Here is a 12,491-nt window from a genome sequence, read left to right on the forward strand (position 1 = left end):
CAGGTTCCGTACAGCTGCGGTGCGAGGTGTTGGGGTTCCCGAGTGTGGAAAGCCCAAATTATCCCTGACTCAGTCTGCATTCAAAGGTATGAAATGACACCACTGTTTGTTTTGTTTTGTTGTTTGTTTTTTTTTTTTTCCCATCTGAAAAATGGGGCTAAGACTTCCTGCCTTGCAGGAAGACCTAATAACTGTTGCTGCTCCAGAAACGCTTATTGCCGCTCCAGAAACACTTACTGCGCGGGGTAGCTGCTCTCACTCCCTGCGGAGCCTGTCCTTAGCAGAAGAGCAAAGCCACATCCCGCTCTGCCACGTTTGCCCTCGCCAGCTGACCGTCGTGGTTGTGCGGGGCAGAGCAAACCGAGGCTGCCTTGCCTTTCCTAGGCCATGTCGGCAGAGCCGGCGGCGCGGTGGTTAGTTTGACTGTGGGCACAGAGGGTACGTGGCTGGAAATTCCTCGAGAAGCTCCTTCCCGTGCTCTGAGAGGCAGAGGCCTGTGGAGGGGTTGCTTGTGTCCTTGCTTGCACCGAGACGTCCGGGACGTGCCTTCTGCGCAGAGCTGGGGGGTGGTCTCTGTGGGGGCTGCTGGCCCGGGGAGCAGAATCATCTCTGCGTTTTACTTAAATCAGCTGAGTGGTTTGGCTGGGGAAATGAGGAAAAGTTTGGGAAAGTCCTAAATAGCCATTTGAGTCTCTCGGTGCACAAGACCTTAATGTTTTTCAGTTTGAAAGAGATGGGTTTGTTTTGAAGTTGTTTGGGGATTTTTGACTTTGAACAGGGATGAAATGGTGCCTTCCCAATCAGAAACACTCTGCAACATCTCTGTTTCAGCGACCAAGCTGAGAAGATGAGCAGCTTGGCTGCTCGAGAGGCCTGCTTACCCTGTATACCTTCTGCGTGCGTTAGGGTGCTTCTGAATAAGGGTCTCGGCCTTGACCTTTTTGCTGTGTTATCCATTCGTTTCAGGTTTTGGCAGATTCTTTGGTGTTTGTGTGGAAACTCATGCTTTCCCTCTTAAAGTTTGTGCTACGGAGGAACAATTGGGGTTGTTAGGATCTGGTTTTGGAGAGAAGCAGACTGTGGTGGGTGGAGGAGTCCTTGTAATTCTTGTACGCTCGCTGCAAGGGTGCCTGTGTTGTGGTGCCTGTTTCATTCAGCTGAATCACTTGCGCAGTCACACCTTGTCTAAACAAGGCTCAGGGACGCCTGAAGCCAGAAAATGTCTCGCTGCTCGATCTGAGCCAGTGTGGGTTTGATCCTCGCCCTCCAGGCTGCTCTGGCTCGACTCTGATTACAAACGCTGTCGCTGGAGAGCCGGTGGTGACTGGCGTTGCACGTCATGAGATAAGCTGCCGCGTTCCTTGCTGAAGGAGTCCTCCCCAGCCGTGAAATGACAGCAGCCTCTCTGGGCTGCTGCTGGTGGTATCCTTTTTTATTTTTTTTTTTTCCTCCAAGTAGCTCCAATGCCATCGGCTCATCTGCTGTGTTTCCAGTTGAACGGTCTGAAGCCACCTCAGCCCCGTGTGTGGGAATTTTTATGTGCTTATCCCCTAGACCGCAGAGCTGTGGTCTGGAATCGGGTAAGTCTTTTTCATCTGGGAGCAAACAGGACCCGGAGAGCTGACGGAGCTATCAGTGCTGTACCTGGAGATCCGGCTCCTCCCTCCCAGATAAAGCAGAGGGCCGCGGAGCTGTTCTGGCTCCTGGGGAAGTGCTCTGCGGCGACCGGAGTCCTCTGCCCAAGGGCACCTCTCGCCACCACCTTGGCAGAAAGCAGCTCCTGCTGCTCAGGGCTGAGGCTGGTCCCTGCAGAGTCCGAGACCTATATTTAATTGGGTCTACTCTATGACCGTAACGTGTCACATAAAACTCTGTTTAATATCCCCTTGGCGTTATTTCAGCCACTTAATGGGTATGTCAGCTTTTGTGATAGGGCGCTTCGTTGTCTAACTATGCTTGTGGTATTTGAGGACGAGGAGAAGCCCAGGTAAAGCACTTGTGAAATCCGTTTGGGAATTAAGATGATGGGATATAGCATCCTCTCTCTGGCTGCTGGGAGTTTCCTCTTTGCACTTTGCCAGCGTGTCTGTATGACCCTTCTGAAGCGAGAGTTCTCCATTCAGCTCTCCAAAGCAGTTGCACGAGAACTGGATTTCTTTTGTCTTCATCTTTTCAGCACGAGCGCTTGACGTTTGTCGGTGTTACAGGCAAGATAGTACCGGCAATGCCGGGCTCCTGAGTGCGGAAAGGGGCTGATGTTTGCTTTTCCAATAACCAAGCATGTTTATCACTTTAGTTTTTTTTTCTACTTAGCTATGTAGAGATTAAAATTTCTTTGTGTTCTGATGAGTTGAAAAAAAACCTATGCTGACCCTTCATGTGACATAGTTTTTATTTTTTTTCTCCAAACCCCAAAGACCCAAGATTTTGCACTGTTAAAGAGGTGCTTCTGAGATGGCTTTTGCCTCTGGTTAGGTCTGTGTCAAGCATTGTCAAAACTTACACACAAGTTGATGGATGCTTTTTGGTAGTTATAGTTTCTCTCGATAGAGGTAAACTTGTATCCGGAGGTAAACTCTTGTATCCGGAGTTCAGCTCGTTTTGCTCATGAAGACGTGTTTCTCTGTGAAGGGGCTGCTCCTGGATTTTTGAATTGCATACCCTTTTTCTTGTACGTGGGCTCCTTTTCAGAAGACTGCTTCGCTCTCCCTGCAGCCTGGCATCGTTCCCCACCCAGGTCTCGGGGTGCTCTCTTGCCTGTGTGGAGATTTGAGTGTAGCTGGGAAAAGAGCAGTAACATTGGCGTGATGTTTCTGTCTCCTGCCTAAGGTCGGGTTGCTGCATCGATTGGGTTGGAAGCACGTGGCGTGAGCTCGCAGCAGAGCTGCACTGGAAGTGGGTCTCTGGTGAGCGTTTTCTGTGTCGCCGTTGACAGACGGGGAGAGTTTCTGTAGCTGGCCGCAGTTCTGCCTGAGTCTTGCTTGGGAAAGGGCCCCGATCTTGTAGCATTGCAGTGCAGTGGTTACCCAGGTTTTCAGAGCCACGGTTTCCACGCTTGCCGCAAGTACATCAGCTTCTGGAAATGATCCCAGGTCTGGGAGATGCAGATGACTGTAAGTGCACTGGTGAGGGTCAAGCATTTGGTAAAGATCCTACTTCGCTTCGCTAGTGTTCAGGACAAGTACACGATGTGGTTATGTGTTAGTTTAGGAGAGTTAAATAGGTGATTTGCAAGTGAGATGTAAATGAATCCTACAACAGAACTTGCACTGAACCTGGAGGGGACGTGGCCATGAGATGTGCTGCCTGATGGCCACGGCTGAAGTCTACTTCCAGCAGGGCTGGTGCATTGGTTTTCCCCTTCCTCCAGAGCTTTATCGTGCTGGTGACATCAGACCTTCCCAAGTGGTCGCAAAATGATCGGTCGAGCAGTCCTTGCACCGTAAACTCGTGGCACCTCACAGCTGCTGCTGCCTGCTGCTCCCCCCGCCGCCCCCATTCTAATGATCTCTTTGTTTAAGCCTTTCTCACCCCCCAGCCCACCCCCCCGCCGTGATGATGAGTTGTGATAGTGCCGTTATTGTGTGCTATTAAATGACAAAATGCTCAAGAACAGAGATATTGCACTGGGAGTGGAGGAGGAGCAATATCCTTACACGCCAACAGTATGTCTCTGTTGACTCTCGGCTTTCCCAAACAAAAGATCTTTAAAATGTCTGTTACGTAGCAGTGTCAATGAATTGCTGAGCGTAATCGCGCTGTAGACGAGGCGGAGACTGAAGGCTCCCCAGCGCTCGTGAGTACAGAGTCGAAACCTCGCATGGTGGCCTTACCTGTTGCTCAGCTGGTCTGGTCGGCACTTGGCTTTCTCTGCCGTGGCAGATGCGCTGGGCACGTTCCCTTAAAGACACCTTCCTAAGAGCAAGGCTCCCTCAACCCAGGGAGGGAGGGGAGGCATGCAGTGGGCTCCCTCTTGGGTCTCGGGATGCTGTTTCAGTGCGGCGGGGGCTTGTCTCGCTAGCACATCTCTGGCCTCGCCTCCAGGCCACGTTCATGCTGGGGCTGGGGGGACGCAGCAGCGCTGCCAGCCCTGGTACCTGGGGGAAGCAGGAGGGCCCTGCTCGGCGCCTGCTGTGCCAGGGCACGTCTGAGTGACGGGGGTGAGCATCCGGCACGGCGCATGGATGTTTGCTTCATGCTGGAGGGACGATGGCAACAGGACAATGGCTTTGTTGAGCAGACATCTCATGCACTTCAGTGAACGGCAGCCAAAGGAGCTAGCGTTAATACTTCCTTGTGTGAGTTTCTAGGTGTCTTTTCCCCATCAGAGAGGAGAGCAGGCATCTGGTGTTTTCTGGGGCTTTGTTCCTGTTCTCCCCCCGTGCCCACACAGGCTGTCTGTCTGGGATTGCTTCTCTCCCCTCCCAAATTGGGGACCCAACCTGCCCTGTGCCTGTGCCACACTGGGAGCTGGATGGAAGGGCTGGATGCTGGGTGAATGGTGCTGCTTCCCTGGCTGCAGCGGGGGGAGCAGTCCTGCACTCATCTTTCTCATCTCCTAAAATCACAGCCGCCTTCCCATTCCCACACCACGCTCTGCGATGTGGTAACATCAATCCTGAGGCCACTCTTGCTGTGCCTTGGGGACAGCAGGACTCGCGGCATCCCCAAAGGGCAGGTTTCCTTACAGAGATGCAGAGGAAATGGTCAGCAGGGAGCGAGTCGCATCCCACGCTCCTGCTCCTGTGCAGATTGAGCGGGGACCGCACCGGTCGCTGCAGGGACTGGTCCCGTTTGTTCTTGAGTGCCGCTGTGCAAAGCTTTCAGGTCTGTGCCTGGGAGAGTACAGCCGGCAGGGATCACGTGCTTGCAGGTAATAAATCTCTTTGCTGTGACAGTATGCTGAAGAAACTTAGAAGGTGTTAGTTTATAACTGAGGCTGGAAGCTCTGGCGCAGTTTCGGTTCAGCTTTAACATAGTTCATGAATCCGTATTTTAAGCCCATAATACATTCATGTTGTTACAACAGTTATAAAAGCTGTCGTGTCAACTGGACAAGGGTCAAGCGGCAGCCCTTTGAGGCAGACCGTGTCCGGCTCTTAGAAGAATAAACCCCTATTCCTTCCCAAAATGGGGTCTGAGGGTTCTGTTTAATCGCTGACTGACTTGCAGCTCTCTTTCTAGACTTTGCCCCTGCAAAGGGAAAGCGAAGTTACGTTAGGCTGCCTAAAGATGGTAAGCTCAGCCTGGCTCTTCAAATGTAGGCAGGGCTCTGTGCAGAGACGACTCTTAAGGGTTGTGTTCTTTTGAGCAACTGCAGAGTTTGTAGGGTCTAAAATTAACGGCGTTGGTTTAGGGGACAGGCCCTGTGCATCGCTGTGGACGCTTTGTGTTGCGGCTGTGGCAAAAGCGTACTGTAGGTTCAGTGTACAGCCTTTTCTGTGCCTCATCGCACAGAGGGGACAGTCGCTGGAGTCAAGCAATGGCAAATTAAAGCCCGCTGAGCCTTCCTGCTGCGGCTGGTGGCCTTGCAGAATTTGGTGCTGCAAAGGAACCAGGGAGCTAGAAACTTTATTGTGTTTGGAGAAGCTATGGGTGGGCGGGCTGTCCAGAATTAAATCGTTAATGCTATGGGTGTCGTAGAAATCGCCTTGCTTAGGACGACAGATCCACTGGGGAGGACAATCCCATGCCTTTCACCACAGCAGCCTTACACTTTCTTGGAGAGCAGGAGTCCGGGTTGGATCCATCCCTGTGGAGTCAGGGCTTACTAGAAAGCCTGGGTACCCAGCTTCACTGGGAGGCACCTGGGGAAGCAAGGCCTGCAAGGAGAGGTGAGATTTTGGACAAGGGTTGGGATTTGGGTGGGGTTTCCCTTAAACCACAGGAAAGCTTCATAGGAACTTCACCCCAACATAAATGGGGTTTTCTGAAGGAATGGGGGTAAAAATGTGTTTTCTTTCAGCCCAGTATATCTCTAAGCCATGACTTCTGTCCAGGCCTTCTGCATGGCCTGTGCTGCAGTGCCCACGGAGATGTGTTTGTGGGGGTCCAGAAGTGACACGGGCCACAGTGAGATTGATCTCCTTGCTCCTTTCCGCTGCCTCAATCAACGGGATTAGCAACATCAATTCCTTGTTGGACCTTTCTGTATTTATAAAGCAAACAAACCTTACGCTGTGTTTCCTCTCTGGAACTGGGGTTGTCTTGGGGCAGGAGCCTTTCTACTTTATTTGAGGCTTTTGAGTCCTTTGCCTCCAGAAAGTCAAAGGAAGCCAGATGTCTTGTTGCATGGGAATGGTGCACTTCCATGCGAATCCGTTCCTGAGAAGGACAGGATGCAGTTAATCCCGGGAAAGTAGTTTCTGTGGTCCTGGAAGCTGCTGGCTGTTTAGGGGACAGCCAGAGATTCCCACCGTTCCGATGTGCTTCCGTGCCTTCCAGCTCTCTCCGGTGGTGGGCCCTCAGACCAGGCCTTGGGTGATTCTAGAGGTACGGTCCGTCCCTTGGCAGCTGGCTGCAGCGGCTGTCCTCTAGGCCAGATCCCTCTAGCTGGCTGGTTGCATTTCTGGCATCGCCCATGACTGAGCAAAACGGGAGATGGAAACAAAATAAAATGCTGGAAAGTATTCTGTGACTGGCTGGTTTAAAAAACATGGTGGTACTGTGATCATGGCTGGTCATTAGAGCTGCTCCAGGGGTGTTTCCCTGTGGTAGTGGGATCAGAAGGAAGTGCTGAACAGCTTCTCTTCTCTAGATGTAACCAGTGTTCAGAAAAGTCTGGACTCATACCTTGCCAGGCTTTCAGGCCCTGGCATTGGCAGACCTTGCGGTGGTCTGATTCCTCGCCTCCTGACACCTCTCTGCAGGTGTCGGTACCTGGCAGTCCAGCTGTCCCCAGCCATCCCTGTGTTTGCAGCCGTTCTCTTCCTATTCGCCATGGCTACGCTCCTGCGGACGAGCTTCAGTGATCCTGGGGTGATCCCGAGAGCCCTGCCTGACGAGGCAGCCTTCATCGAGATGGAGATTGGTGAGTGCGAAGCCTGCCGAGCTGGGGATGGCTGGAAAAGCCTCTGTATTTCTGGTGTTTCTATAGGCTACACTCTCTGCAGAGCCTTTCTTCCTGGCTGGCCCTCCAAAAGTAAGGCTTGCCCCAAATGGGGCATCTCACCACCCGCTGGCTAATTCTGCTTGGCTGAGCCTCAAAAAGATGGTGTGACGTACCCGCTTGCCTTGCTGGGAACCTTTTCACATGCTGTTTTCTCTCTTGTAGCTCTGTATGTACCAATTCAGTTCGCTTTTGGGAATGGGTGCAGGAAGCTTGGTGTGGGCCCCTTGATCCTTCGGGTGGGGAGGAAGTCTGGTGGATGCGGGTGACAACCCCGCTCCCAGCCCCTCTCAGTATGCCCATGAAAGCTCTGGCATCCCTTTTCCTGCCTCCAAGCTGCCAGGTTGGCTCTGGACCCTGTGAGCAGAGCTGCAGCTGCTGGCTCCAGACCCAGCAGGCTCTGATCCCACTGGTAGGAAAAACAGGGAGGCAAGTTGTCGTTCCAGGCCTGTCGTGTTGTAGCAGCCGGTCTGATCTCTGCTTGGTTCTCTCTCTCAGAGGCCACCAACGGGACCGTGCCGCAGGGTCAGCGCCCGCCCCCACGGATTAAAAACTTCCAGATCAACAACCAGATAGTGAAGCTGAAGTATTGCTACACATGTAAGATCTTCCGTCCGCCCCGTGCCTCTCACTGCAGCATCTGCGACAACTGTGTGGGTGAGTAGAAGAGGTCGTGCCTGCTCCTGCACCTGGGTGTTAGGTGAGAGCCTTTGGAAGAGAGCAGGTGAAGATCTGCACCCGGTCTCGCTCCGTATCAGGTGACCGCTCCGTATCACCCGTCTCACACTGCGCCTGCTGAGCCAGTCCAGAATGGTGGTGTGTGAACAGACGGGGACAGTCTGCTTCATCTTAAGCTCAAGGAGCTTGAGATTTGCGGAGAACCTGAAGCCAGATGGTTCATCTTTGCTAGTACATTTTTGGCAATAACTAGTCTAAGATAAGTCTAACTTGTCCATGTAAATGTGCAGTCTGGTTTTGAGTTTCACTGAACTGCTGGCCTTGCTGGACTAGAGGGTTCTAGTGGAGAGCTGTGTCTTGCGTGAAGGCAGCTCCTTGCATTAGCACGGAGATTCTACTGTTACGTTCAGTGCCCCTTTTTTTTGTTCCCCTTACTGCATAGCAGATGCTCTCTTAGCCCTTTTGTGTATTGTAATTGGCTTGTGTCCAGGATCCCTTCTCAAGGAAGAAATCCCATTCCAGGATCTCTTTCCTCCTCTGCAGGTTCCCAGCCCTTTGAGTGTTTATGCCGTTCCTTGAACCCTCTCCTAATTATTCTAATAGGAGTAAAGTGGCACATGGGTTAGACGAGAACTTCTGAACCTCCAGGCTTTAGTCTAACCTGTGTGCTGCTGTAGTAAAAGCTATTATACCTCAGGTCTCTGGGAGAGAAGACATGCGTGGGGCCAAGCTCTTAAACTCTATCTTAATGTGCAGAATGACTCATTAGTACGATTTTGCATTTTCTTACCTGGCCTCCCCTTCTGGAAGAGGGCCATGACATGGGGCCCTGAGTGAGCAGAGGGTTGGACTTGATGGCCCAGGGAGTCCTTGTCAGCCTTGGAAGTGTCTGAGTTCAGGGCACAGGAGTGAGCGTCTGGAGGCAGGCAGGACCGTGCTAGAGCAGCGCTGAACTCCATCTTCGCTTTCACAGAGCGCTTCGACCATCACTGTCCCTGGGTGGGCAACTGCGTGGGGAAGAGGAACTACCGCTATTTCTACCTCTTCATCCTCTCGCTCTCACTCCTCACCATCTACATCTTCACCTTCAACATAGTCTACGTAGCACTGAGTGAGTCTGGCTGCGGAGAGGTGGCTGGCTGGGCTGGCTAAGGGAGGGGGGGATACAGGTGTTGTTGCAAACCCAGAAGTGATGGAGTGGAAAGGGAACTGGACTCAGTGGGATGTTCCAGAGCAAAAAAAAATATCTCTTTCTTTGTATTGCCAGAATCTCTGAAGATTGGGTTTCTGAACACGTTGAAGGAAACCCCAGGGACATATCCTTCCACAGTGCAGAGGGGTTGGCTTCTCCAAAGGTGGGGATTACTGTGAGCTGCATTAGGGAGGGACTGGAGTCTTGGTGCCCAGGCTTCTCTAAGGAGTCTTTCAGGGCATTTTATCTCGTGGTTACAAGGTGAGGAGCAATTTTGTGACTTTTGGGAGGAGGGTAAAACAGAAAACCACATCTAGGAGAAGAAGAGAAGTTAGGGTAGTGTACCTGAGGGTAATGATGCAGCTGGGCTGGGATTGTTTGCAGGCTGTTCCCAGTCCTTAACTGTTCTCACTGTACTGGAGGTGCTCATCTGTTTCTTCACCCTGTGGTCAGTAGTGGGGTTAACTGGGTTCCACACCTTCCTGGTGGCACTGAATCAGACAACCAACGAAGACGTAAGTAATCTTTCTGTTCCTCTGAGCCATCTCCATTTCTTGTCGCTTCCTCGGTGTGTCCCAGCTGCGTCCACCTTGCTGACATGCCCTGCAGGGCCCTGTGGGCTGGGGCAGGTGTTGGTGAAGCAGACCTGAGCTTGTGCCCTGACTGTTGCAGATTAAGGGGTCCTGGACTGGGAAGAACCGCGTGCAGAATCCCTACAGCCATGGCAACATAGTGAAGAACTGCTGTGAGGTGCTCTGTGGGCCTCTGCCCCCCAGGTAAGCTCTTGAGGGGCAGCCCTGCCATTTTTGCCCCCAGAGCAGGACTCTGAGCAGCCCTCCTTGCTTGGGTACAAGACCTGGCTGCTCTTCTGCCAGCACTGTGTGTGTTGAGGGCTTCTAGAGGTCAGCTGGGACGTGGCTGGATGCTCTGGGGAGGGAGGTCTTGGGTTGCCTTCCTTGCATATCATCAGTAATTCAAGCTTGTGATGTGCTCGCTATCATCCTTGTGCTTGGGAAGCCGGTGGAGGAGTGGCTCCCCTTCCCTGGGGCCGCATACGGAGCAGAGGCTCTTTCCAGGGCACTCATTTCGGTGGGCTCCCACACTCCGAACTGGGCTGCCCTCCAAGGGGCTTGGTTTTCACAGGAGGAGCATAGACATTAAACTAGGTTTGGGCTGTGCACAGCCTGTTTTGGAGAGGAACCCCTTCTCCTCACGTTTGTCTGCCACCAGCACTTTTCCTGCCAGGAAAAGAAGTGGGCTTCAGGGAACGCCGCCTGGGTCTCTGATGGTGGATTCTGTTCTTGCAGCGTCTTGGACAGACGGGGCATCTTGCAGCAAGAGGAGAGCACAGCTCAGGAGGAGTCCTGCTCACGGGGGCCCAGCACCCAAGAACCCACCGCTGCTCAGGGCCCTGGTGGGCAGGCAGAGGAGAGCAGCGCTCAGCAGAAGGATGGCAGCCTTCCTCACCCGAGTGCTGTGAGTGATCCCCTCTGCCTGGGGGCTGAGCGGGCTGTGCCTGCTTGGAGTTGCTAGTACTTTGGGCCAGCAGAGAAAAAGCTGGTAGTCTGACTTAGCAGAAACAAAGCAACACCTGGGGACCTTGTTGAGAGGCTGGCGATGAAAAGCCTGTTGTGCTCTGGCCCTGGAAACCAGCATCTCTTGATTTCCTTTGATTTCCTCAAAGCCGATCACAGCTGGCTGTGGTTTTGGAGACGTCAGTCCTGCCATGAGGGCAGCCAGGAGCTGGCACCTATGGAGGCTAGGAGGGGTTGAGGAGGGGTGGGAGATGGCAGGCACCTTATTTTGGCACTGAGTACAAGCTGAAGGGTTGTCCCTGGGAAGGGCTCTTGCATGTGTGGGATTTCGATCCTTGGAGAAAGCCGTTACCCCACTGGATATGGCCCTGAGCAGCTTGCTCTGTCTTTGAAATTAGCCCTGCTTTAAGGAGACCTCCGGAGTGCCCTTCCCACTTAAATTGTTCTGTGAACATGGTGGGAAACGGCTGGGCCTACTCCTGCTTGGGCATGAGCTGCTGCTTCTCCGGTAGAAACAGTCCAGACCATTTCTGCTGGAGCAGTCCAGGTCTTCATGAAGTTGCTGTTTTGCCCATTTGTTGGCCCCTGGCTTCTCCTTTTCCCAAGCACAGCTGAGACCTCTGCCTGGTAGAGCTGGAGGTGGGAGCAGGGCAGTGGGGCCAAGTGTCTGTGTGCTCAGATGCTCTGTATTGGGGTGTATTCACGTAAGTCACTGCTGTCTTCTCTCTCCAGGTGTCTGCGCCATCCCTGAGCAATGCTGAGATGCCAGAGGAGAAGCAGCTAACGTCTGGGGAGCTCCCAGTCCCATCCCAGGACGCTGGGCAAGCAGAGCACTAGCATCTGCTTGAAAGGGAGAACTTTCTTGTTTTGTCTAATCAAAGCTGGAAGTGATAGAGGAGAGGAGGAGATGGGCTGGATGGCAGGCAAACGATTCCTCATGGCCATTTTGCTTTAGTCATTATTCACCTTGATGCACAGGCAGTGTGGCCTGGTGCTGGCCTTGCATGGTATCAAAGGATAACGAGCACGAGCGGCCCGCCTTGGTCCCAAAGGGGCACTCGCCACCACTGCGGCTGGTCTGCCTGCAGGCCGAGGCAGGACCTCTCGCTCTGCAGGTTGTCCTGGATGCTAAATACCGGCTCGGTGGCCGGGGCTGTCCCTCCGCCTGGCCTCAACTTTCTGACGAGACGACTTGTGGTCAAGCAGCTCGGAAGCGACGTTAGGGTCGGCCTGCTCCCTGCTGCTGAGGAATCCTGATGGGAAGGGGAAAGCAATTTATGGCAGTAGCGTCCTCTCTCCCCTCCTCCCTCCTTCCTCTAATCTGTGGCGTTGTTTTATTGGTTAACGTGGCAGGGGTTGTCAGGAGACATTTTGGTGCCAAAAGGGCCAAAACAACCGGGAAGGTGTTCTGCTGGCAACGGTTTTTAAAGTAGCTTCCTTCCCGTGCTCCTTCTTTTCATGTGACTTAACCGGCGCGAGAGCGGTCGTGGCGGGGGCCCTCCTTCCCATCCTTCCCCGGGGCTCACACCTAACCGGGGGCTCGAGGGAAGCGGGGCAGCCCCTCTTCCTGCCGCTTGTCTCCGCCCTGCACCGGCCGCAGAGCGGTTGTGCAAGGGGTGTATCGAGCTGCAGGGAAGGGTCTGCCTGTGCCACTGACTCTCTAGCTAGTGCCGGCCCTGCGTTTGCTCCCGGGTGCCTGCGCTGAGCACTGGCGTACCCTCCCCTTGCCCGCCAGGCTGTGGCACACCGCTCGGCCACTGCTCTGCAGAACCTCAGCCCCGATTCTGTGTCGTATCGTTGTGTCCCCGTGTCCCCCCATGCTTTACCCTGCATTTCTCAGCCATCCTGGACTGGCTTTCGGAGCCTTGAATCTTCCCTGGGCTTTGCCGGCTGTCCTGGGACTGGCTGTGCGGTGTCAGCCATCTGTGCCTCCTTGGCAGAGGAGGGAAGAGAGGCCAGGGCCAGGCGGTGGTGGGAG

The 12,491-nt window shown here is 53.6% G+C and overlaps 1 protein-coding gene across 1 annotated transcript; it reads left to right on the top strand.

Moving 5' to 3' along the window:
- Positions 1–6,423: 6,423 nt before the first annotated feature.
- ZDHHC9 (zinc finger, DHHC-type containing 9) lies at positions 6,424–11,929 on the top strand. Its single transcript, XM_009710383.1, has 9 exons — positions 6,424–6,492; positions 6,718–7,030; positions 7,607–7,765; positions 8,760–8,897; positions 9,054–9,102; positions 9,391–9,493; positions 9,651–9,754; positions 10,286–10,454; positions 11,246–11,929. The coding sequence occupies exons 1-9, from the start codon at positions 6,424–6,426 to the stop codon at positions 11,348–11,350; spliced, it is 1,209 nt and encodes a 402-aa protein (XP_009708685.1). The 3' UTR covers positions 11,351–11,929.
- Positions 11,930–12,491: the final 562 nt, after the last annotated feature.

Source organism: Cariama cristata, unplaced genomic scaffold (assembly GCF_000690535.1).
Source record: "Cariama cristata isolate BGI_N322 unplaced genomic scaffold, ASM69053v1 scaffold20511, whole genome shotgun sequence".
Lineage (NCBI taxonomy): Eukaryota > Metazoa > Chordata > Aves > Cariamiformes > Cariamidae > Cariama > Cariama cristata.

What these genes read in the sequence shown, in the direction of transcription:
- ZDHHC9 (XM_009710383.1), top strand. Translation starts at nt 6,424, where the DNA reads ATGTGCTTCCGTGCCTTCCAGCTCTCTCCGGTGGTGGGCCCTCAGACC. An exon ending in CATCTGCGACAACTGTGTGG is followed by an intron (nt 7,766 to 8,759) that starts GTGAGTAGAAGA and finishes TCGCTTTCACAG; the next exon opens with AGCGCTTCGACCATCACTGT. An exon ending in CATAGTCTACGTAGCACTGA is followed by an intron (nt 8,898 to 9,053) that starts GTGAGTCTGGCT and finishes TTGTATTGCCAG; the next exon opens with AATCTCTGAAGATTGGGTTT.